At 44.3% G+C, this 25,010-nt stretch overlaps 1 protein-coding gene across 2 annotated transcripts; it reads left to right on the forward strand.

The window, feature by feature from the left end:
* Positions 1 to 378: 378 nt before the first annotated feature.
* Positions 379 to 24,234, forward strand: YBX3 (Y-box binding protein 3). 2 transcript variants are annotated; one of them, XM_055807937.1, is made up of 10 exons: positions 393 to 623; positions 780 to 812; positions 4,562 to 4,625; positions 6,220 to 6,253; positions 11,134 to 11,223; positions 11,835 to 11,957; positions 17,819 to 17,913; positions 22,349 to 22,520; positions 23,177 to 23,277; positions 23,716 to 24,234. In XM_055807937.1, exons 1-9 carry the CDS (start codon positions 548 to 550, stop codon positions 23,240 to 23,242), a joined length of 753 nt encoding a protein of 250 aa, XP_055663912.1. In that variant the 5' UTR covers positions 393 to 547; the 3' UTR covers positions 23,243 to 23,277; positions 23,716 to 24,234. The 2 variants fall into 2 exon arrangements, with proteins under 2 accessions (XP_055663911.1, XP_055663912.1); XM_055807936.1 differs by having other exon boundaries at positions 379 to 812.
* The last annotated feature ends 776 nt before the right edge of the window (positions 24,235 to 25,010 follow it).

Here is a 25,010-nt window from a genome sequence, read left to right on the forward strand (position 1 = left end):
TGAAAGCGCAGGGGCTCACGCGCCCCCCGCCCCCCCCGCGCAGCCACTCGCGCAGGTGCGGGCGCGCGAAGCACCGGGCGGCGCCGCGCTCCCACGCGCCGCTGCGTCAGTGCGCGCGTACGGCCACCTACACGCGCACCCCGCGTGGCGAGGGGGGGGGGTGGGGTGCGGCTGCGCGCACCCACGGACAGGGATGTGCGTGCACGCGCGGCGCTCAGCCCCACGCCGCCCCCGCGGGCACGCGCCCTCCTGTGTTACGCAGGCGGCCGCGTAAATATCCGCAGAGCGGCGCGCGCACAACCCGCCCGCGCGCCGCGCCTGCCCCACGCGCGCCGCCCCGGGGGAGCCGCTGGCCGCTGCGCGCCGCCCGCTCAACGCCGGCGCGGCCCCTTTAAATGCTAATGAGGCGGCGCGAGTGCCGGCGCCGGCCCCCGCTGACTGTGTTAAAACTTCGGCGGGGCCATTTTGGGGGCAGTAAGACCCAGCGCGGGCCCGAGGGACATCCGCCGCCGAGCCCCGCGCACCTACTCACCACCCGCCGGCCACCATGAGCGAGGCGGCGGAGACCAGCACTGCCAGCCCGGCGGCCACCACCACCACCACCGCCGCCGCCGCCGCCACCACCACCACAACAACCGCCGCTGCTGCTGCCCCGGCCGGAGCTCCTGCGCCGCCGCCGCCGGCCGCTGCCCCGGACGCCAAGCCCAAGAGCGCCGTCAGCGCCGCCGCGCCGGGCGCGGCTGTTGGTGAGGCGGCCCCGGGCGCTGCTGCCGCCGCCGCCACCACAACCGAGACAGAGAAGAAAGTGCTGGGTGAGCACCGGGCCCCGCGTCCAACTTCCCGGGGCACCTGCGGCGGGAGGGGGTTGTGGCGGGAACCGCCCCCCCCCTTCCCCGCCCTTTCCCCGCGGCTGTGAGGTGGCCGCGCCAGGGGGGCGCCGAGCGGTGCCTGTCCGGGACGGCAGCTCGGGGTTGGGCGGGAGCACCTGTGTTCAGCGGCGGCCCCAGCACCGCCCGGCTCCGGAGAAGCGGCCGGGGCCGCCGAACGGCGGCCCCGGCCGCTTCTCCGGGGCCGGGCGGTGATAGCGAGCGAAGTGCAGCCATGTTGAGGGTCTTCCTGGCACCTGCCGCCGGTCCCGTGCTCTGTGGGAGCAGCTCCCCTTGGGAAGGGGGTGCTGGTTAAACCCTATGTGCCCCCTTTAATCCTAAGGTCTTTGCGCCGTTTTTCTGTCTGTCAAGATTGCCCCTTTAATAACGCGTCTAGGTTTAATGGTCGAGGTGTTTTGGTTTGGGTTTGTTTTTTTGGTGTTTTTTTTTAGCTTTTAGTTGATGGATAAAGAGGCGAGCAAAAAGGCTGGGTTTGCCGTCGCCTGTGCTCGGGGCTGGTGAGTCGCGAGTGTGTTTGTATCGTGACCGAACAGGAACAACCTGTTGAAAAGGGCAGGGCCGCGGTGCAAACGGGGATGCGCCGTTTGTAACTGCGTAACTTTTAAGAGGTTAGTAGAGGCAGAGTGGAGGCTGACTGCTAGCGTTGAGTCCCGAAATTCCCTAAGGAAAGACACCTCTCCTGAAGGGAGAGACTGAGGGCTTAGTGCAGCACTTGGAGAAGCTGGGTGAAGGATTTCTCTGGTGCAGAGAGGTAGGAAGGGTTCTGGCAAAACTGAAGCGGTAAGTACGGTTTGGATGACTTTCCTCTGTTCTGTTTGATTTATCAGTAATCAATCAAGGCACATCCATGTCTTTTCGTATGTCTGGCTGCTGCTTCTTGCCTTAATGTGGCATGTTTCATTCTTGATAATGTTTTTATCTTGCCTGCCTGTTGCTATTGCTTGGGGGGGGGGGGGGGGGGGGCAGGGGGAAGTGAAGGCACAAGTGCCTTTCCTGGTTTAGCAGGAGAAATAAAACTGCCACGGTATTTGGTTTTGCACACTGGCCTTCTTGCTAGGCAAGCTTTTTAGCAGGAGTTGTAAAGAAAATGATCATTGGTAATGCTGATTGAAAATGGGCTTATGTTCAAGTCTACCTCAGATGTCCTCGTTAATGGTCTTGTAATTATGTTCACTTAAGTCTCTTCTTACAAAGATCCTATTAGAAGCAAGGTCTGATGCTTGCCCAGGGCATCCAAATGTCTGACTTCTAGGAACAGGGATAAAGGGTAGTCAGGTTTATCTTCTCTCTTGGTCACAGGGAGCTTTGGCTTTCCTTCTCAAAACTAATACAAAGGCTATTTTGTCACGTAGGAATGGCTGATGATTGTTTCCTCTAATAGCATCAGAGTGCATCATCTTGTGGAAATTATGTGGGTTTTCGCTTGCTGATAGGACAGGCATCGTCATCGCATCAGCTACCTTCTCTGACTCGGTAAAACTGGTTAGAGTGTCCTCTGGGCTTGTCCTCCTCCTTGCCTGATCTCATCTCTACGACAGCTCAGGCTTAACAGTGGCTGTACTACCATGGCCACGTGGATGTGCAGTGTTGTGCTGTTGTGTTTGAGGTGCCCCTCCCCGCCCTAGTAGTGCTTAGAGGAGACTCTAAGGCAAGTGTGAGTAGGGAATACTGTTTCCCCAGTATAGTGTCTTGAGGAATATCTTGGAGATTCATCTCTCTTCTCTAGCAACTTGTGTGAAAGGAGCAGATTAGCTCTGAAGCTGCGTGTGTGGGCATCCACTTAGTAGTAGCCAGCTGGCCATGTAGGGTGAGTTTTGACTACCTCTCCCTTCCACCAGCTTTCTGACTCGCTTGAGTGTTTTTGTCAGGCTTCCTAGGCTTCTCGCCCTCTTTCACATCCGATTTGAAATAGGCCAACAGACTCAATAGCTATTTTGTGGGGGAATCAGTGGTAATTAGCCTTCCTTCTTAAAGCAGGCTAAAACCTGTGTGTGCCACTGGCACCTGTTTCTGTGCTTCCCCCTGTTTCTTCCCCTGTTGACTTGTCTTAGCACAGTGAGGTCTTGTATGTAGCCAGTGCCTTTGTGGTAGCAACAAGTGTCTATACCTGGTGCTGTCCTCCTGAAATGAAACCTAAAAGCACAACTATAAATGTTGATGCTAAAGACTTGTTACTGAATCAGTGCTAGGCAGTGAAACTTGAGGGTTTTATCTCGGGAATGGATGCTGTACTAGTTGCAGCCCTTTTCTCTAGTAACTACCTCAGTTTTAACATGGCTTTGCTGCTCCTAAATGTTAACTTTTTCTGCTAGAAAAGTATATTAAAGACAAACCTCCACTTCCAAAAGCGCAATGATAAATGGCCTGTTATTTCAGTAACAGCAACAGTAACACAATGAACTGCTATCAGTAAACGTTCCTCTTTTAGCTTTGTGTTTGGGGAGGAGGAAGAGACTGCTCTTTACTTCTGTCATGGGGATATATAAGAATGGCAAGACTGCGTGGGACCAAAGGTCTGTCTAGCTCTATTGTCTTCTAGTGGGAGAATGTAGGTGTAGAGCAGATAAAGGACATGCTGTAAATTTTTATGCCTCTAGCAGAGTGGCTTGGACTTTTGAAGACTGTCTCTGGACTATTTTCCTTTTAGTTCCTCTTGGGTTCCTCCCACCCCCCAAACATGAGGTTTTTAATAAGCAGTCATCTGTAGGTGATTAGCCCCTTTTCGAATAAGTACTATGTAGATTGCTTAGATAGTTATGGTCATGTTATTGTGATAAGTAACATCTATGGAAGTCTAAAGCCCCAAATTCTCCCTTTCCTATAGGTTTGAAAAGTACAAATTTGTGGTCTCCACCCAGTTGCTGAGAGGGAAGGAGAGGTTGAACTACGTCCATTGCTGTTGAGTTCCTCCCACACGTTCCTATACGTTGGAGGAACAGGTTTCACCAGATCCTATAAGACTCTGCAGTATGGCTTCTAAGTCAGATGCTGTTTTGGTGTTGAGACAGAAGCTTGTCTTGATCCTAGAAGCCTTGGAACCTAGAAGTAGGGATAGAGGGGGACACACAAAAAAAAAAACAAAACCAAAAAACCACAAACCCACAACCCAAAAAAACCAAACCCACTGTCTTGCAAGGTTTCATTGGATTAGATTGATCTTGAAAATGCAAGAAAGCCCTTGTCCAAAAGATGGATGTGCTGCCTCTCCACTTGAGAAAGTTGCATGGTGTTTGATAACTGCTGCTTTGACCAGTTCTGGTTTCCAAGGAAGAAAGAAAGGGTAACTGTGTGAAAGAGGACTTTTAAACAGCTTTCTTTGGCTATGTTTCGTGTCTGGCTACTAAGCTAAAGAGAACTGATGAATGGCAGTACGATTTTCAGCTTCACTGCCCTTTTCTGGGACAAGAAATAAAGAAGGGATGGATGGCCAGTTCTGAAAATAGAGCTGGACTTCATTCTAGATGTTGTGTGAACTCTTGGCTGAAGAACAGCATGTTAAAACTCTTATACCAATGCAGTAGCAGGAAGCAACTGTAGCGGGAGATGAAAGTACACTTTAAGTGTTAAGGCAGCAGAATAGGTCTGATTGTGACTTCATGTGCAGGTATGAAAGTATTCTTGTAATATTCTTGTACTTCCTTATGTTTTAGAGTAACACTAACTTTTTGTTTCAGCCACCAAAGTTCTTGGCACAGTCAAGTGGTTCAATGTCAGAAATGGATATGGCTTTATCAACAGGTATGTTTAAATTATGATAGTTGAATGTACTGTACTAAGACTCATGGTACAGATAGTAATGCCATTCATTAGTAATTGCAGTGGAGACCCAAGGACCTGGCTACAACTTCCTGCAGTTGGTAGCCGCGTTTTGCCAGGCATTCAACAAACTCTGGTATCATCCCCTCCTTCTGTCTCCATTGAAGGTTGTGTGAATGGAGAGAAAATGGAAAAATTTGGTCTGTTATTTGGTTACTCAGTCTGCATCTTTAATGAACTGTATATTCTTCTATGACTGCCTGCCTGTTTTTTGAAAAGTGCAAGTAAGGTTGGAGTATGAGGGGAAATACTCTTGGATTAAAACTCTGGTGTTAACTAATTGGGCAAAATACCTACTCTACATATACTTTGACATGCTCTGATACCACCTAACTGAAGATATTCTAGACCTGGGTTCATAGAAGTTCTCTCAAATATTATTTTTTTCTCTGAACATGGGCAAACCTCTGAATGGCATTAGTAATACAAATATCTGTAAGTGATATTGATCACACTCCAACCTTAGGTACGAGACCCCTTCTTCCAAGTTGGAGGAAACTGGCTTTTAGGTTTAAGGGCCTAACAGATACTCCAGCCTTTTGCTTTGTGAAAAACAAAGCTCCTGCATGGTGAATGCTTGTCTTGTAGAAGATAACACCTGGCAAGTTACTTTGTTCTGCAAGTCCTTGAACTGTTACACAGCAGGTAGATTTGGGCAAGTTGGACAGCATAGAAAGGGGCAGAAGAGCCCCCGTTTTATGGATCTGAAGTCAGTTCTGTTATAGTCTCTGGAGACTACTATCCAGTGTTAGGTAAGCTTAGAAAAGCTTGAATTAGTAAGTACTGTAATTTAAAGGCTTCCGTAGCAGTTGCTGTGAGAGCCTTCAGCTGGATATGTTGTATTAACTTGTTAACTTTCTTCCTAAACCAAAGTTTACTATTACTTCGGTCCAGCACAACAAGCTTTGGGTTATGCGTTATCTTTGCAAACTCCTTGACCCACCTGTTCCCTCCACGGAGGAGGAATTGAGTGAACATACAGCAGTGTCTAGGCTGGCCGGCCTAATCCAGACAACCTCATGTTTGTGTCTGGATCCCCTGCTAGTGGACTCTCCTAACACCTCTTGTGCATGGCTGCTTTGAGCCTTGCTGAAAGGAGAGCTCTGTTAACAGCTGTGGCAAGTCCTGTTGATAGTCTTGCTTGACCTCTGCGATAACAGCTCAGGTTGCAGCCCCTGTGGGAGCTTTTTTTGGGGGATGGAACAGTGGAAGGCAACCAACCCAGTCATTAACTGTGCCCTGTGTCAAAACAAAATATTGGACACTTGCCAGGAGATTATGGAGAGCCTCCCCCAGTCCCCTCACCCTTCTGGAGGATGAGGAGTCCTTTCTGCTGTCAGGCAGATGACCCTGGAAATTCAGAGCAGGGTCTTGGTAGCATAGATTTAAACAGAATGTATGGAATTCAGGAGATGTACTAAAGGCTGGGGGATGGAGGGTTTCGCTTGTGAAGTCAGGGACTTCTATTTAAGTCTCTTAGTCTATACTCTTATGACTTCTCACTCTCTTTTCACAGAAATGATACCAAAGAAGATGTGTTTGTTCATCAGGTAAGACAGCAGTAATTGTACTTAAAGATGTGCACTGTGGTAGGCTTCTAACGTAACGTTCTAAGGCGAAGCCAGGATAAGTTTGGGTGTCTGTTCCAGAATATTTACTGCAAATGCCTTGAATGGACATGTGTGAATTTTTTTCCTTCAGTCTGGAGTTATAACTGAGGGAATAGATATTATAACCCTTCATGCTTTCTCTTATCTGCTCTGATTTAAACACTAAAGGTTGTTTGGGGGTTTTTGGGGTGTTTTTTGTTTGGTTTTCCCTCACCTGGGGAGATGACTTTTCTGTAAATGCTTTGCTACTGGTTGTCTGTCCTTCCCCACCCCATTTCCTCATGCTCCTTGTGTGTTCTGTTTCTTCCTGCCCTCTTTGTTTTCAGGTCTGTTCTGTCTGCCCTCCCTGGTATTGGAGGGAAAGTGATCTGGGCTGGCTTTTGACCAGCCTGGGTTGCCATCAGCTGTTGCTGCATGAGACAGCTGCTGTCAGGGAGAAGAGGAGGGAGGCTATGTGCCAAGTGTGCCCAAGCAGAGAGAGGTTGCTCAGCAGCTTGTCATTGGTTAACTTCCCTTGAGCTGTCAGTAGGCTGTTCTAAGTTTATACTGTGACTCTCAGATCGCAGGCAACTAATGGGGGAGACAGAGGATGCTGTTTCTATGCTAATGTAAACTGAATAGTTGGCTTAGATCTGGTTTTGCATCATCTGAGACTTTACCAGAAAATGAAATACTGCCCCTGGAGCTTGTCCCATATGAAATGCCTGCAGGCCCATGCCATCCTTAAAAGCATGAACTTTGCAGCACAAGTAGCAGTATTTCTATCAAATGTAACCACAAAACTTACGCTCAAGAGCTCATCACAGAGGACCAGTCTATGTAGTTGTGTTAAACATGCTAGTCAACGCTGAGAGGTAGTTTAGTTCCTATGGCTTCATGAATAAATTGCCTGTGATAATTGTTTCTCTGGGTCAAGGGATATAGACCAATTATCCCAAAATGGAGGAAGCTGGGAAGGAATGAGTCTAGTGCTTGTAATGAGCAAAGGTGACATTGGAAGTGTGTGCAGTACACATTCCTGGTTCAGTTGGTGGACTTCAGAGCAAGAGCTCTAATGCATGTACTGAGTTGTAATGGTCACTCTCCTTAATGACTGTGTGCTCTGTGCATGCTGATACAGATGCTGCATCTGTGGCCTGATGAGAGTGTCCAGAGGAAGGTGGAAAGAGTTACAGTAGCAGAAAAGTGTTCTGGATAGGCAGCACTGTAAAACTACCTGAAAGGCAAGTGAAGTATCCTGTGAGAAGATATCCTGGAAAGTGGTTGTTGTGCTGATGACATATAACATGGATCAGTGTTATTCTGCTTGGGAAGGCCACTTGCAGAGACCCAAAGAGTGAAGGCCAACAGCAAGCTAGTATTAGCTGTGGTGTTTTGTCTCCTTCACCTGTGGAGAAGGTTATTCACCCAAATGTAAACTGGGGTGGCGGGGTGTAGTTTATTTCCTATCTCCTGTGAATGAAATCCTCTCAGAGTAAGCACCGAGGAAAACTGGCTTGTGGTATTTCTGAAACATCATCATGTGCAAGCCTGCAACAAATTAACCCTCGTGGTGGGCTGTGCCTGGCAAAGGAGATGCTTCTGCCTCTGGCCTTGGTTGGCCGCAGTTGGGTGTTCCTCAGCTCTTCCATCTCGAGCCGTTCCTGTACGTGAACGTGCTGGCTACCAGAGCCTGGGGCGTTCTGGCCAGAGCTCCTGATGGGGCCGCCCAGCAAGGGAAGCAAATCCATGGTTTAAGCAAACATCCTGCTGTGAGCTCCCTCTCCATGCCGGTTCTGCCCCTCCTCCCCGCGCCTGTCCCGGGAGGGGCTGGATTACATGCCTAATCCCTTCAGAATAAGGCTGACCTAGTTGAATAGATACAGCCTCCTCCCTGCCTCCCCCGCACGCATCCGCAGTGGGGAGGGAACAAGCCGATCTCATGATTGGAATGGGGGTTAACGCTCGGGTGTCTGACTATTGGATGCTATTTATAAACCTAGTACAGATTAAAATGCTTTTCTCTTTAGGGCATGCATGGCTTGCTTTGAATTAACCCTTTGTCTTGCGGGGGACCCAAGCAGTGCTCTGGGGAAGGGCGGTTCTTCACCTGCTTTGTCTTGCTTGTATCCTTGTCCAGTTGGTTCATGCAAGGTGCTGTCTAGGGCACTGTGTCAGTTAGAGGTGGTGTGAGCATTAAGGACCGATGTGATCCACCACGTGGAGTGTGTCTGGGGAGGGGGGAGGAGGGTCTTGCAATTTAACACCATTGTAAGTGTCAGTAGCCAGAGATGTCCAATTTAATTAGGCATAGCTTGAATCAACAAGCCCGTGAGGAGGAGTTAATCTCTTCTGCTGCAGAGGTCTTTTTCTTTGCTGGATTGCATTTGTTGTGCACAGCCTGGTGTACATGCACTGATAACTGGTGTAACAGATTTTTGGCTATAGCTGCGATGATGCTGGATGTGCACATGGTGTGGTGATATGAGGGTATGGAAAGAACTCTTCCAAACAAAATACTGAACTAGCTCTGAAGATTTAGAGCTGTCTGTTCACTAGTGTCCCCTTGGGAAAGGAAGGGCTTTGTCTTAATTGTTGAGTGCTGTCTGTGTTAACACAAAACATCTCTTTTGAATCAAGCTGGAGCCTGCAGGATACTGGGGAACAGTAACAGGGAGGAGAGAGCTCTCTCCCCTCTGGATATATAGAGTAAAAGTCTTTTCATCAGTCTTGTAGTTTAGGCTTGTTAGAGGCTTATTTCAGCAACGTTTACCTGCAGCTGAAGTAGTAAGCAGTAGAACCATGTAGTTTCTGCTCTGAATTCTAGGACTTAAAAATGATTACTGGTTGCCTTTATGAAACAAACCCCAGCCTACTGTGTGGCAGCCTCTGTCTCCTGTTGGCAGCATATTCAATTGCAAATCTGAACTTCTGATGTTTCTTTTCACAAAGCTGGAAAAGAGCATGTGGCATCCTGTTGAATTTATCTTCCATTACCCTTCTTCGAGGATGTTTGAGGAGCTTCACTAATCTTAAGTAAACCTGCTCCCGAAAAGAAATCTGGTAGTCCTTTCTTACCCTGCACTTAAAAGGAAGGGGAAGGAGCTTGAAATACAGCTTTGACATCTGTCATATGCAGAGGAAAAATCTTGATTTTGAGTCAGTTGTCTCAATGCAAGTGGTGGTGAAAGAATTAAACCCCTGATCCACAGCAAAGATTATTATTTTAGTATGAATATACAGCAATGAAGGAAAAACTAGCACTTCAGCTGATCTTAGAAATGGGGCAGTTATACTAATAGGTCAGCAGAAACAAATGAAACTGTCGTAGCTGATGGTGGGAGTCTTTGTTTGCTAAATTCCCAAAAGAATTCACTTGAGCAGCTTGTTTTCTTCCTGTATAAAAAAAAACCTCCACAACCACAAAAACAACAAAACAAACCCCTCTTGGGTTGCCTTTGCTTTCCTAGCAATAATATCTACACTCTTGCATTCTTCCTTAAGCCTTTCAGGGACACTGCAGGGTACAGGGAAAGGTGTGGCTAGATGTACAGCTAAAAGGATATGCTGGCCTGTTGCCTGAGACAAAGGGGACTGTATTCAGCAACAATGAGACTACTTTTCCTAAACTGGTCAAGCTCAACTTTAAACTGATTAGAACTTTTCTTTCAGTGGGAAATATTTTTGTTGACTGAATTTAGTTGCCATGCACAGGCAGCAATTCAACTGATTGTCATTCTGCCCGTTTTTCTTGAACTGCAGACAGATATGACAACAGTCTCTTCTGTTTCTGCCTTTCCCATTTCTTAAGCCAGACTTGTGCCCTGTATTTCCATGTGTGCTTCTATCTACTGGATCTGCACCTGCCTCCTTCACACTAACAAGATGCCTGTATTGGGGAAACAAAGTTAATTGGCCTTTAATAATCCAGAAGAACTTCAGTAAAAAGTCTGCTACTTGAGTGGCTTGTACAATGTGTGCGTTTTGGTGGTGGGTTTTTTTTTCTCCCCCAGCCTCTTCCAGTTTGTGTACTCTTACCTATTGAACAGATAGTAGGCTTGTCTTGCTAACAGCCCTTGGTGGAATCCTAGAAATACTCTACAGAGGGAAAGGCCTCTGTAGTTGACAAGCTAAAAATCACTCCAGGAGGTTTGAGTGTTCCTGTGCATCTGATGTTTTGATTCAAAGCCATGTTGTTATAATTTGGGATTTCCACAAACTGTGATTGTCTGTTCTGGTACTATTCCTTTGTGTGTTAGGGACTTGGCCTGATTTGGGGAGGGGGTTTGTGTATGCGCTTAGGTAAAATAGTCATTTATGTTACACCACAGTTGCAGTAAGTCGTCTTTAGTTGCTATGAGTTGCAATGGTACTTTATACCTATATATAACTACTTCATATTTAATGCTATTTTCTATGAAAATGCTCCTGGTCTTAAGTTCTCTGTAGATGGTCTACAGGTCCAATGACTGTGCAGACATGAGTCACACTTGCTGCTGGAGCTGCCTTGGTACAGCTTGCAGGAGATCAAATACTTGGTGTGAACTCTGTTTATACAGAAACGTGTAATGATCTGGATATTTAGTAGGATTGGCAGAGGGGATCCTGGGGCAATGGCTGATTCTTAAACTCATAAATATTGAGAAAGGGGTAAACCTTGACTGAGTATTGAAGGGTCTGTGGAATGAAAGATATACCAGTGTGCAGGGTGAATGCTCTGGTGTGTAGAGTTGAGATTGTAGCTGAAGAGTACTGTCCTTACTACCTCTACAGGGCTAGGAATGTAAGATAACTAAGAGACAAAATAATACATTTTTCTGTATCTCTTTTTCTCTTTAAAGACGGCGATAAAGAAAAATAACCCACGGAAATACCTGCGCAGTGTTGGTGATGGAGAGACTGTAGAATTTGATGTGGTCGAGGGAGAGAAGGTGAGAGATTATGGATACTTAGGGATGTGCTCCAACAGAGTTAACAACATTGTAGTGAAATGTAACACAGAACCTTAGCTGTGTATCTGGTATTTTTGTCTGTTACATTAATCCCTAGGGTGGGTGGCATTCATACAGGTTTTCTGTAGAAGATCTGTTTTTAAAAGGCTTCATTAAAAAGTACTTCAAAACACTAACTATGTTCTAGTGCTTCTAGAATCTGTAATTCTTACTTGATAAAGCATTTGAAGCTTGTAGCCTGCCCAGTAATCGTTAAGAGGCATATATTGCCCTGAAGAATTTGTCTTGGGGTCTGGTAGCTTAATGACTGTAAGAACCTTCAAGTTTTTTGCTCTTCTACATTCTCAAACATTTTTTGAGGTTTTGTGAGTTGTGTGTGTGTTTAGGTTTTTTTTTTTCCCTCTGAACTTAGCCTAGCTAATAGGGTCTTAACTCATGATTGTAATTTTTGGTTATGGGGTTGAGAATAACAAACCTGCTCTTGCACTGCATGGGGGGGAAAGGAATCTCTATAGCGTGGAACTGATACAGAAAAGCCTCTTTCCTGTGTTATCTTTTCCCTGTAGCTGATGGTTCTTTTCTTTTCTTAGGGTGCAGAAGCAGCTAATGTCACTGGTCCAGATGGAGTCCCTGTAGAAGGCAGCCGCTATGCTGCAGACCGGCGCCGCTATCGACGTGGCTATTTTGGCCGACGCCGTGGACCACCTCGAAGTGTAAGTTTTATTTCTTAAAGTGGTGGTAGTCCCACCTCAGCAGTCTTCTGATTCCCCTTATGAGAGGGGACTACTGGTTCAGCACTGGCATATAGTTAAGCATTGACAGCTTAAAAAGTTGTAAGTAGTGTTCAATAATATTCTGGTTTCCCCTAGCACATCACTGATGTTGATACTGACATTTTCTATTATTGAGTACCCTTTAGGCCCATCCTTGGCATGTCTTTCTATAATGTGTTAAAAGCATCTTTTTGGGTGTTAAGGTATCTGTGTGAAGAGTAAACACAACGAAGCGAGACACCTGAGTGGTTTACCATGCTCTTTACCTGAAGCAAGCTGAAGTATGTATATGACCCTAAGCAATAAACCAGAACTTGGAAGGGTTACTTGGAAAACAGCATCTGGTTAGAAGTTCATTGCTTTTGCATGGCATGGTAGTAGTTTGACCAAATAGCTGAAACCTTCATAGGCCTCTGCCTACAGCAGTTCACTGTAAAGATAATGCTTTTTTTTTTTTCTTTAAACTAGCTACACACCACTGTTCAGAATATCAGCAAGGTTTCCTAAGCTACTTCCCTGCAAGTTTTTGCAGAGGGAAAAGTATGAGAGAGATGGCTGTAATTCTAGCAGTTACCACTCCTGTCCACATTGTGCTAAACTGGTGCCTGGAACAATCCAACAAACTAGAACATACTCCAAGCTTGATTAGCTTTTCTTTAAGAGTCTATGATCATCACTTGCAGAAATATGTGAATAATGCAGTATGAGCCCTGGTGGAAGTCTCTGCCCAAGCAGCATAACTTCTTTTCTACAGAGTTGACAGCATAGGGGCAAACAGAGCAAGTGTTGTGAAACCCTTCCTTAAAGCCTAGCTGTTTATACTAGCTATCATGAGGTCTTTCTTTAATCCTGCTGGACACCACTGAGCCTTAAATACATGAAAAGTGTTCTTTCTGAGTCCCTTGGAAATGACTGGAAGCTTGTGCTGGTAACTGATTACTTATTACTGAGTATGTCTTTGTTTTTGTGGCAATACAGTTTGCAGCTTCAACTTTCATGCTAAGTGGCAAAGAACTAGGATACTTGGTTTTGTTCAGCTTTTTGATGTTCCTGGTCTTATCTGTTCACTTGCCAGCCACCTACATTCCAGTACTGATCCTGTTTCCTTCTGCCTTGCCAAGCTTAAAATCTCAACCTTTTATTGGGAGTGAATGCTTTAGTTGGTGGTTATCAGTGTTGTCTTGGAACTGCTTTAGATCTTAAATGAGCAGGCATATCACAGCTTAGACAGCGCTGTGTGCTGCTGAGTATGGAAAGCAGCTATTTCTTTCTGCCTGAAGAGCAATGAGACCCAGCTTGAGCACAGGGAACATTCAGTCTTGGGGTAGTCATGCTGGGACATGTTCTCTTGGATGTCTAATGCAAGCTGATGCAGCTAAAAACCTGGCTTGCATGTGACACTAACACGCTTGGATCCTGGTACCTGAAGGTCTACGCGAGGGAGGAAAAAAAACTGATAAAGTGATATTTCCTTTCCATGTTTGAGCTCAGTCAGGAGTTCCTTGTGCAGCCAAAGCTGATGTTCTGCTATGCCTGCTCAACTTGCTGCATATTGCAGTGGACCCTTCTTGCGTTCTGAGCCAGTTTGAAGTGCAGTCAGTTCTGCTGGGCCTTCTTACCCACTTGCTAGTTGCCTGAACAAGTCAAAGCTCTGCTTTAAGGAAGTCTTTGCAGGGACTGTCCTTGAAGTTGTCGTAGTCTAGGTTGGTGAAACCACTTAAACTTGTCCAGGTATTCTTGTCATCCCCCATGTGCTTGCTTTCATAGATCGTTTGAGAGTAGAGTGAATCCTCATGTGAAACTAGCAGTATATTCTGTTGGAGATTTTTAACTCTCAGCAGTTTCTTCACATTGAAACTGCATGTCTGCTGCATTTAGAAAGATGCTTCTGATACCTTTTTTCTTTAACACTTTCATTCCCATGTGTGGAAAGGGGGATGAAAGGTAGCAGTGTTTGTGAGCCATAGCAGTATTTGTACACTATTCTGTATGGTCCCATTAATGGGTGCATTAAAGGTTGTGCGCCTCTACTTGAAGAAAAGTTTCCAGCTAAGAGCTGTGCAGGTTATTTCTGAGACAGGTGTGAGTTGCTGAAGGTATGGCACTCTTGGGCTGTCTTTGCTGAAAGGAGATTTACTCAGCTGCAGTTGACTCTTGCTGCACACCTGAAGGAAGAGGTTTTGGTGTACCCAGGCCTGCCATGCATAAAAACCTACTAGGCTGCAGAGAGGAAAGGTGTCCGTGCCAATCCTGTATTTATGGAGCAGGGGGGAAGTCTTATTTGTTAAGGTGACTTTTGACATGGTGGCCTCCTAGGTTTCAAGAACTTCTAACTGATGTCAGTTAGCAGCTCCACTCCAGCTTTGTAGTGCAACAAGAGTCTATTTCTTCTCCCTCACTGGCATGGTTTAAAGCAAACTAAAGGTGCTATCCTTTGTTTGCCACGATAGCTCAAATGTGCCTGTACTGTGTCTTAAGTTACTGAGTCTGTTTTTTGAACACGTCACACTGTGTGAATTTCTCAGCAGTGAAGAGAACCTTGAGGAATCTGAGGTATTTAATCAGCTCCAGTGGAACTGTGTCTGGATTGCATGGAAAGTTCTGTGGGAAGTGGAAGTACTTGTTCATATCAGAAAGTTCTTAATTGTATCCACTACAGAAAAGAGGCTGTGCTCTTCAGTAAACTGCCAACACAGTCATGGCATGGAGCTGTAGTCAGAATGTTAGTACAGTGAATCATGGAATAGCCTTGAGAACTGATGATGGCCTCATGTAGATTCTGTGTGTGTCACTAATAGAGGAAGCCTCTATACTAGTGAGTCAAAAAATAAGCAAAAGAGTTTGAGAGCTGTTTTATAGGCTGATGCTATTTCTTGTAGAGAAGAGACCTGAAAAAATGAATAGTATTACACAAAAGCTAGAAACTGATCTGAAGCAATGTAAGAACAAAGGAAGAAGTTAGGAGAAGCAGATGGGTAAAAAGCTCATTGCAGTTACTGTTAATGCTTACAAAACTCTTCTTTGGGAGATGGCAGTAATATTTTGTACATTTTTAGGGTTAGAGAAATCTGTGCAAGATCTTCATAGAGAATCACAGCCTACTTGCCTATTTTGTTCTTCAGAGGAAAATGTAGAGTGCAGCAGGCCAGCTTCATTCATTTGTCCTTTAGGATAACCTAATCTCTTGTTAGAAGGTATTACATTGAGCTGGAAGGTTCCTGTGGAGGAGATCGTGAAACAGGATCATGTATGTGCTAGACATAGTGTGATGCTTTTAACAGTAAAAATGAAGCTTGACTAATAAATGAATCTAATGTACTTACTGTCAGTGTAGTGAAACAAGACCTCAAAGCTTAGGTACTGTTTTCTGGTCAAATTGCATCTGTTTGAGTGACTTCTAATAGCATAATTGTTTTATTTTGGAATTGTACTTCACTTCCAGCCAATAGACCTAGATCAATTGACAGTGATATAATGTAATGTGTTAATTGAGTTTTTGTGGTACTGTAGAAGATGCAGGAAATTATCAGGACTTCTGGGCTAAGCAATTCGGATGCTTTGCTATTCTGTTTTAAACTGATTAAGCCAAACCCATTTAAAATACTGACATAACATTCAGCTCAAGATGAATAGGAAAATGTTGAAATTTTCTTGAGTAATGCTTCATCAGGTCTAGTCATTCTTTCCATCACTACAGGAGATGGAGTCTTTTATGTGAGATTCTGATGCAGCCCTCTGTAGGGAGGAGTGGACTTGGGCTGTGCCATTAAAAACATGTAGAAATTCAGTACTGCTTTTTAAAGAGCTGTGAATTGATCCTGACTGTCAAGTGCTATAGGAGAGCTTTGGCTGATCAAAAATATTGTTGTGTGTCCCTCCCTACAATTGGGTTGGTTGAGGCTTTGTTGATCTTGGCAACATTGCCCCTCTGACAAGACCTACTAGGCCTTCATGGTTCTGTACTTCTGGCATTGTAGCACTAGAACTGAGTGCTGATTTCACGTGTGCTTGCTCAGAAATTCTGGAGAAGTCATGATTATGCTGGAACATGTTCAGGATTGCTTTAGTTTGGCATCCTCTCTTCCCTTCACATCTTGCTGTTCTCCCGTTTCTGTGCTTTGCCAGTCCTCACGTGAGGAAGAGAGTGAGAGCAGGAAGAGAGAGGAGAGAGTGAGAGCATTAGATTATTGCTTCACAAATGGCAAACCTCAAGACATGAATCACTTGCCACACGCAATACTGGCAGTGCTATTTCTTACTTTACTGTTGGAAAAAATTCTGACTACCCATCACAGGTCTATTAAACTGTAAACATCCTGATACAAACAGGACAGATTGGTATTGGAAAGCAGATGTAAGTAGTATAATACTGTTGTAAACTCAGAAGCATAGTTTTCCATTTGGTTTCTGAGTCTCTCGAGTACTTCTCAACTCCTATCAGATGCTACCTGTTACTACTATCTACTTAGTCACTGGGAGTTCCTGTGGATATTTAGTTATCCTGATCAGTTTTATACGTGAGAGACCATAATGGATAATGTTATTTGTGTTTTTTAAATTGAATTCTGATTTATCTCTACTCAACTCAGCAGCTGACCCTGTCATATCATTAAGAATAGCTGGTATAGCTAGCTCTAGGTACAGCATGTGAAATATTCCAGCTGCATTTAGGCCATGTCTTTGTGCTTTTTGGAAACTTGGAAAGCTACAGAGTGCTTGAAATTAATGCATTTGGAGGGTATTTTCCTGTAGAGAGAGGAGAAGATTGTCCAGGTTAGTCACTGAGGTTCACTTAACTCCCTAAGGTGTTACAACCGACAGCACTCCAGCCTTTCTAAATGTTTATTATCACAATATCTTAGCTAAAGAGAAGTTCACTGCCCATGCAATTACCTGAGAGATTCAGATAAAATAAAGCAAAATATGGTGGTGGTTAAAATAGCTGTGCAGAATTGGAAAGAGACCTGTCAAACCTAGTGTAGACTACTGAAGGCTGTCAGAAAGCTTGTTTCCTACTCTATCAGATACAAAAGATGCACTTATGTTTCCAGAGTTCTTGTTAAATTCCTCCTTTTAAAGGAGGATAGTACAATGAGAACTGAAAATCATCTAATGACTTATAAAACGGACAGTACTGATGGCTGGCATTTAAAAAAAAAACCAAACAAACTAGATGAGAAAAAAACCCTGAAACAAATTGAAATAAACTTTATTAGTTAACAAGTAAAGGGGAACGATAACCACTGCAATGAAAATGATTGTGTAGAAGAGTATTTGACACTATGTAGTACAGGTTTTCTACCTTTTAAATTTCTTGATTTATTTTTTCTGTGGGGTGGGGCTTTGTGTAGAATGAAGCCAGAAGTGGTCTCTGGCAAGTCTGTGCATGATGTCTGTTAGCTTTGTGAATTCAGAAGTGTCCTGATCAATAGCTGCCTCTCCATAACACATTTACCCCTTACAATGCAGTGTTGTGACTTGAAATGCACTTCCATGCACATCAGAACTGTGAGGTTCTCTGCTGCTCTTGGCAGACAGGGAGGAAGTATTGTGAGGTAGCCTCCTCATCTATTACTATGAGGAGCAAGGACAGTGTGATTGACTCTTGTTCTGTTCTGCTCTACTCTTAACTTTTGTCTGTATTAAAGCCTTTTGAGTATCTGCTGCTTTTTACTTGATATGCTGGTGTTTCTGTACTGATACACTGTTCTTGAGCTTGTGTTCAGATCGCTGGGCTTAATATGTTGCCCATGAAATAAGGTAACACTTCATCTTTGTCTTCTGTTTTCTTTTGGTTGTAGGGTGGTGAGGGAGAGATGAAGGATGGGGTCACGGAAGGAGGACAACTTCATCAGCAAGTCCATAGGAACCCTACCTATCGTCCCCGCTATCGCAGGTTTGTACTGTTTCCTTGTTCATCATTACATTTGGATGCTTTTGTGATCTATGCAGGCTTCAGTAAGAGCAGGAAGCTGTATTCCCTCGTGCTAATGTGTATTCTACTCAGGTGGTAGAGACGGGGAGAAACATTTTAATTACTAGGAGAAAGGTGAGCCACAGGAGTAAGGAAACAACCATAAATATATTTTTTAATGTGCTTATATGTTGCTCGGAGCCAGGAATAGGTCTAGAAAAGGCAAATCATTCTTGGGCTTCTCTTACCTCTCACAGTTGAGCAATGTACTGAAATAAGTTGCAGGGTCCCTGTCTTCTCAGCTGAACTCTTAGGCTTTCCTAGACAAGTAGTGAATCCAAACCCCACTTGATCTGGGACAGCTAGGCCCACCATCTGCCGGGGCAAGGGTGTGCTTTATAACTTTTCTTGTGAACTGCAGACAGTAGTTTCCAATTAAGCACTGAACTAGTAGCTTGTGCACATCCAGCTCGCTCCTAAGTGTCATGCAGGCTTGGTTTTATGCACTGGTGCTACTTGTAGGTACAGAGGAAAGCCTACTGTTCAGGGAAGGCTTAAGTTGTATCCTGTCTCGTACAGGCTGTTCAACTCTATGATGGCACTATAGTTACCTTGTAGCATCCTGTGCTAGTGGAGGGTATTGCTGTCAGTTAAGAGATAAAATTTAAGTTCATTGAGGGCTCCTAAAGGAGAGGGTAACAAAATAGGATTATTAAAGTGGCTCTTGCTAGGACTTTTGGAGAAGAGGAGTACTATAGATACAGGAGAGCTTCTGGAATAATAAGATAAAGCTTATCAAAATGATTGAAGGGCCAGGGGGGAATGTGTTAAGTGTAGAAGTGGCTGAGGAGTCTGAGGCTGGGAGAAGAGACAAATGAAGACTGATATAGAGGCCCTCCAAATAATGAGTAGCATGGAAAGGATGGATGAGACTTAGTTTTGTTATTTCTTCTGATGACGTGCAGAATCAAACTCTACAACTCTCCTCAAGTTACAAAACAGGTATGTTTATTGCAGCACCAGGTGCAAGGGAGATCACTCCTCTTAATTTGCATGCAGTTTCAATAGCAGTCCGATATTTATTATACAAAGTCATGCATATACATAAGGTTTCTGAACATTCAGAATCTCCCCCCTCTGGTGCCTCTTCAAGATGTACTTTTCATCTTCTTGGGCAGTTACCTGAAGTTCTTGTTTATCTTTGCATACATTAGCAGTCTTTGTTATTGAGTTTCTGTTATCTTAAAACATCTGCTGGCTAACGATTAGTCCTTCCTTATTGTCCACTCTAAACATGTAAAGCTAATACATGCCCACTGGGCTGGTTTTAATCTATATCAGCATGATCTTGGGCAGGGGATCCACCTTCCTCGGGGTGGGGGCCATTTGAGTAGGAAGTCGCTGATCTCTTATTATTACTAAACTATTACTACCACAATTATTTTACTCTAGTTTTTCTTTTAGCAGTTAGCATGTCCTTGTCAGAAGGCTCCTTATTTACATTCTTGTTGAGCTCATCTACATCGGTACTAACTGTCCCTTCTTGAAGTGCTAAGCTCCCGGGTGTTAATGTTCCTGTTATCTATGCAGTTTCTGTCTGCAGCAGAGTTTTAGGTTTTTTTCACTATATCTCTGATAAAACCCCAAAACCTAACAAGACCTTGAGGAGCATTCAGATGAAGGAAATGGGAGACATGCTGAAAAACCAAGGGAGGTTCATAAAACCACAGGACAGCTGAGGCTGGAAGGGACCTTAAAAAAAAAAATAATCTGGCTGAACCTTTTGTGGGAAAGGGAGCCTAGATGAGACTATAGCACCCTGTCCAATCACATCTTGAAAGCCTTCAGTGGTGGGGACTCTACCACATTCCTGGGGAGGGTTGTTCAAGTAAACGATTTTTCTCACTGTAAATCTTTATTGTATAAAGATGACACCTGTCCTGGTGCAACTTGTACTTGTTGCCCCTTGTTTTCTTAGTGTGGCGCCTTGTGAAGTGTCTGTCCTCTTTGTAGCTGCCCTTCAAGTACTGGAATACTGTGAGTTCCCTTCTAAGCATTCTCTTCTCCAGGGAGAAAAGACCTCACTCCCTCAGTCTTCCTTCATAGGTCAGTTCCTCCAGCCCTCTGATTATCTGGGCCCTCCTTTGGGCTGTATCCAGTCTGTCTGCCTCCTTTTTGAATTGTGGGGCCAGAATTGGGCAGAGTATGCCAGGTGTGGCCTGATAAGTGCCGAGTAAGGTGGGATGTTGACATCTCTCTTTGCTACTAATGTCTCTGTGGATGCAGCCCAGAATCCATTTGCCTTTGCTGCAGTGGTGCACTGCTGGCTCATGCTCAGGTTGTTGACTTGGGTTGTTAAGCGTACAGCAGATTTCTGGAGCTTTTTGCCATGGGGTGTTGGTTATGTTAAAAACTTGGAGACTAGTCAAATAACTGGAAGAGGACACCATTGTGATATCCCTGAATAGGCAAACTCTGTCTGGCTCAGGAAATCCCCAGTGTGGAAACCAATTAATTGGCAGCTGGGAGGCTGGAAAGTAGGCTTCCTTATCCTTATTTTGCCCCTAGGGATTCACAGAACTGGGGTACATGAACACTTGGAAGACCTAGTAGACCATGCTTACATTCTTAGTAAAGATCACTTTGAGTTCAGATGAACACTAACGCTTCCTGGTGGGATATGTGGAGAAAGTTGCTGAGTCATCAGTATTAGTCATACTTTAAACTGGCCAGCGTAGGGTTGCTCTCTTTGTTTCCCAGCCTCTGCACTAAGGGAACAATTCCATAGCCAAGGAATTTGGTGTGGTTAAAAATACCAGTGTGAAATAGTTAGCCTCTGACTATCATACCTTCTGAGATGTTGCTTCACTTACCTCCCCCCGCCCCCAAATTCCTTTCAGTAGAAAAGATCACTCAGATTCTTGGTTTCTTGTGAATTGTTTTATCTTGGAAGATGAGTGACAAGTTAAATAAAACACTGGATTACTTTCACTGGTGTTCTTTGTAAAACATTGTGACATGGTCCTTCACAATATCCTTCTCTCTAAATTGGAGAGGGATGGATTTGGTGGGTGAACTGTTTGGTGGATGAGGAATTGGCTGGATGGCCACATCCAAGGGATAGTGGTCAAGGGCCTGATGTCCACATGGAGATCAGTGGTGCCTGATGTCCCTCAGGGGTCTGTATTGGGAGCAGTACTATTTAATTTCATCAGTGACATAGGCAGTGGGATTGAGTGTCGCACCCTCAGTGAGTTTGCAGGTGACAGCAAGCCGAGTGGTGCAACTGACACACCTGAGGGTCAGGATGCCATCCAGAGGGACCTGGACAAGCTCAGGAAGTGGGGGCATGTGAACCTTGTGAGGTTCTACCTCAGAGCTTTTCTATCTGTGAATATTTAAGTTGTCTCTCCTATATTGGATTGTGGGCAAAGGGGTAGTACTGCTGCTTGTAGGGATCTGAGCTGAATAAATTTTATTCTTGAAAGTCATCATTAGCATAGGCAGTCAGGAATAGCACCACACCAAGTACAGCGAAGCATCTGAGCTTTTGCATGCCATGTGGGTGAATCACAAGCTGGGTAACTTGCTTATGGCTAATGAGAATTTATGCACTTCTGATACTTTTTTCTTCTATAAGAGGTATGGTGTATCCTGTATGAGTGCAGAATGCTTCTGTTTGAGTTAACAGGTAGATAATTGCTTGCATTTACATGCATTAAATCCAGTCACTTTTATGTTGGATTCTTTTGGAAAAAAGTAAATTAGCTTTTGGGACTAGATAGCAGTAGATCAGGTAAGCCAGCTAATGGGAACTGGATACTAGGCAGTTACTTTGTCATTGCTTTCAGCTTTGTTTTGACAGTTTATAAACACACTTTGTTTATACTGGAAATGGGATGAAATGCTCTTGCATACTTCAGGAACATAGACTTGATAGCTTAGTGTTAATGAGGTCCAGCTTGCCTGACAGATACATGCTATGCTTTTTCACATGGTCAGGAGGGGCAACATAAAGCAAAGAGTGAAGATTCAAGAATGGCTTACAAGGTGGACTGAGATTGCCAGGGATTGCATCATTAACTTTGAATAGGACTGGGCTGGCATATAGCTATGCCAAGGCTAACTTGGCAGAATCAGCCTGTGTGGCCATTACTGGCTTGTTTCTTTTCCTAGCCAGCAATTCAGATGGGCTAACTACACCTTTATTGTGTGACAGACAGTAGAATATGCTGATGTAGCTTCAGCAGTGAAGAGACATCCAGGTTGCTTCTCTTTCCCTTCCAGCTATGTGCCAGCCAAACTCCAGAGGGGTGGTTTGCTAGCATTCAAAGTTGTTCAAGATGGTGCTTGGTTAGAGAGACTTTTGCTGGGCTAAAATTATGGTAGTTTAATCTTTATTTTTCTCGCTCTTCAGAGGGCCCTCGCGTCCACGCCCTGCCCCAGTGGCTGGAGAGACTGAAAATAAAGAGAACCATCATGAGGCCAATGCTATGAGTCAGCAGCCGCTTCGCCGTGGGTATAGGCGCCCATACAACTACCGGCGTCGACCTCGTCCACCCAATGCTCCAGCTCAGGATGGGAAAGAGGTGAGCGTGCTCCTGGCAAAATGTGGCAGAGACCAAGGTTTGGATAGGGTGAATGCCCAAGACCTTCTGTCCTGTGGGAGTGTTGATTTAAGTGTATTTTTGGTGTGCTGGAGGAGTCTGATGGCCAGAGTCCAAAGTGCTGTTGGTTGAAGGTAGCTGGTTTCATTGCCTGTTCCTTGTCACCTTCTTTGAGAAGGAACAGCTTCTCTTAAGTGGAACCAGCAGTGGGATAGGGATGGCTTCTGGATAGTTTGTAACTGCAGTGAGACTACAACAAATATTTTCGAAGCAGAGAGAAACAGCTGTGTGTTCCAGCTTCCTCAAACCTTCAGTCTGAATGTAGTGTAAGAGATTTCAAAGCTCCAGATCAATTTCCTGAACTGCTTGAACCAGACTATTTCAGGGAACTGTTTGCAAACCCAGATTTTACCTTAATGAGGAAAGACTTTCTCGTTCTATATATCTACTTGATGTGGTCCACTGACAGAATCTGCTGTGTAATACTTAGGCTTTAAGGTTTTTCCTATAGTTTATATTTTCTGAGTATTTGTTTTCCATGATTATTTTAAAGCCTGGGTTATGCTGGCCCCACCACTGAACAGAGGAAGGGTCTGGAGGTCAGCCTTTGCCTATAACAAATGTTTGTTTTGTCTCAGACAAAGGTGACTGAAACACCTACTGAAAATCCTGCTCCGGTGACCGAGCAGAGTGGTGCTGAGTAATGTCCGGCTCCCCAGGCACCTTTATCATCCCTCAGGTAAGGAATATAAATTTAGTTGCTGTTCTCCAACTGAAGCAGCACTGTGTACACTGCTAGGACTTGGACTCTGGCCACATCCCCTTATGTGTGGCTAGATACTTCCAATAACTTCTGAGTGCTAGATAGGCAAACCAAGAACAGTCTGCTGCTTTTTCTTTCTGTCCTCTGCCTTGGTGTCTGTATTTGTTGCAAAGTAAACTTTTGCTTTATAATTCTGATTTTTCAGGGAGAATATCTGGTCTATGTAGCAATAGCATCTGCTCATGAGTTAGTAATGTTTTGCTTTAGGAAGATAGTGTACTCTCAGCTTACAGACAGGATATAAGCCAGTTACATTTATCCTGTCTATTATAAAACTCCCTTTCCACCTGACATACTACCTTTACAACAAAATGAAACTTAAACTGCATTTTCTTAAATATGGCTCTTTAACAGGTGTCCTAAAATACAACTCAAAAGTAACACCAAAGAAACACACAAGCAATAAATTGTCAACAGTGATGATGAAAGCAAAGATCTGAAACATCGGAACTTAAAACAAAAAAAATACCAGCAGCTGAGATCCAGGGAACGCCTGCAAGATAGATGCATGAAGAGAAGAAAAGAGAGCGAGATTCAGAAAGAGCAGCCTCCCCAGTTTCAACAGTAACTGTGGGGTTTTTTTTTCCAGAATGTCACTGTTTCACTAGTATTGAATTTTTCGATTTTTCTTTTGGTAAACTGAAAAGGGAAAAAAAAAACCAACCAAAGAACTGAAATTGAAATCAGATGCTTTTTTTATTGGATGCTGGTGCTAAACCTCCCAGGTGTGGTGATTTTTTTTTTTTCTGTGCCAGTCCTGTTTACTGCAGGACACGGGGAGGAGAAACTTCCGCTTTCCTTGGTAAGATCTATTTGAAACTGCAGCATGGGTGACGTTCCTCACAAATAAAAGTTATTTCAAATACAAAAAAATCCTCTGTCTTAGTATGTTTGTTCATATTTACTTTTAAAGTAATGCATAATTTTAACCTTGCTGCTTTAGCATTTATATGTGAAAATGAGATCTGCCCCTTTAGTATTTGCTGATACATCTTTTGTAAAAACTATGCTGGATGATAATGTGCAAGGAAATAGCCAGGTTAGGTGGGTCTACTTCAACCCAAAACAACTTCTGCAAAGAAATTGCATAATGGAGCTATAACCTACAGTGAGTGTCCTCTCTGCTTTTCTGGTGCAACTGGTGTTAATGGTTGGGTTTGGCTGTAACCATCTCGTGGTAGGAGTTACTGGGGTATTATTTTCCTCGTCTGTTTCACTAGGCTTTTGTGTTCTGTAAAGAGCAGAATCCAAGCTTGGAGACTCCTGCTGAAAAAGATGAAAGACCTTAGTAACTGCCACTTCATTCAAGCTTCTGTGCAAAATAATGGCACTATGCTTTATCAGCCTCTCCACTTTTCTCTATTTGAAACCAGTAAAATCTTTGCACCTGGGCCATCTTCTCTAAGTACTTAGCTGTCTTACTAATGGGTGTGTCTTTCTAATGTTTCTCCCTAAAACTTGGATGTCTTGCAAGTGTTATCATCTACTTCCAGCTGTTTAATATGGGTGTATTTTTTCAGCTATCTTGTTGGACTAGAGAATGAAGGACACAACATTTCTCACGTTCCTGCCTTGCAGTTGCCGTTATCCAAACCTTTGAGTATTTGTTTACTTAAACCACCTTTTTCTGTTCTTAGCTATGCAACCTT

Source organism: Falco peregrinus, chromosome 6 (assembly GCF_023634155.1).
Source record: "Falco peregrinus isolate bFalPer1 chromosome 6, bFalPer1.pri, whole genome shotgun sequence".
Classification (NCBI taxonomy): Eukaryota; Metazoa; Chordata; class Aves; order Falconiformes; family Falconidae; genus Falco; species Falco peregrinus.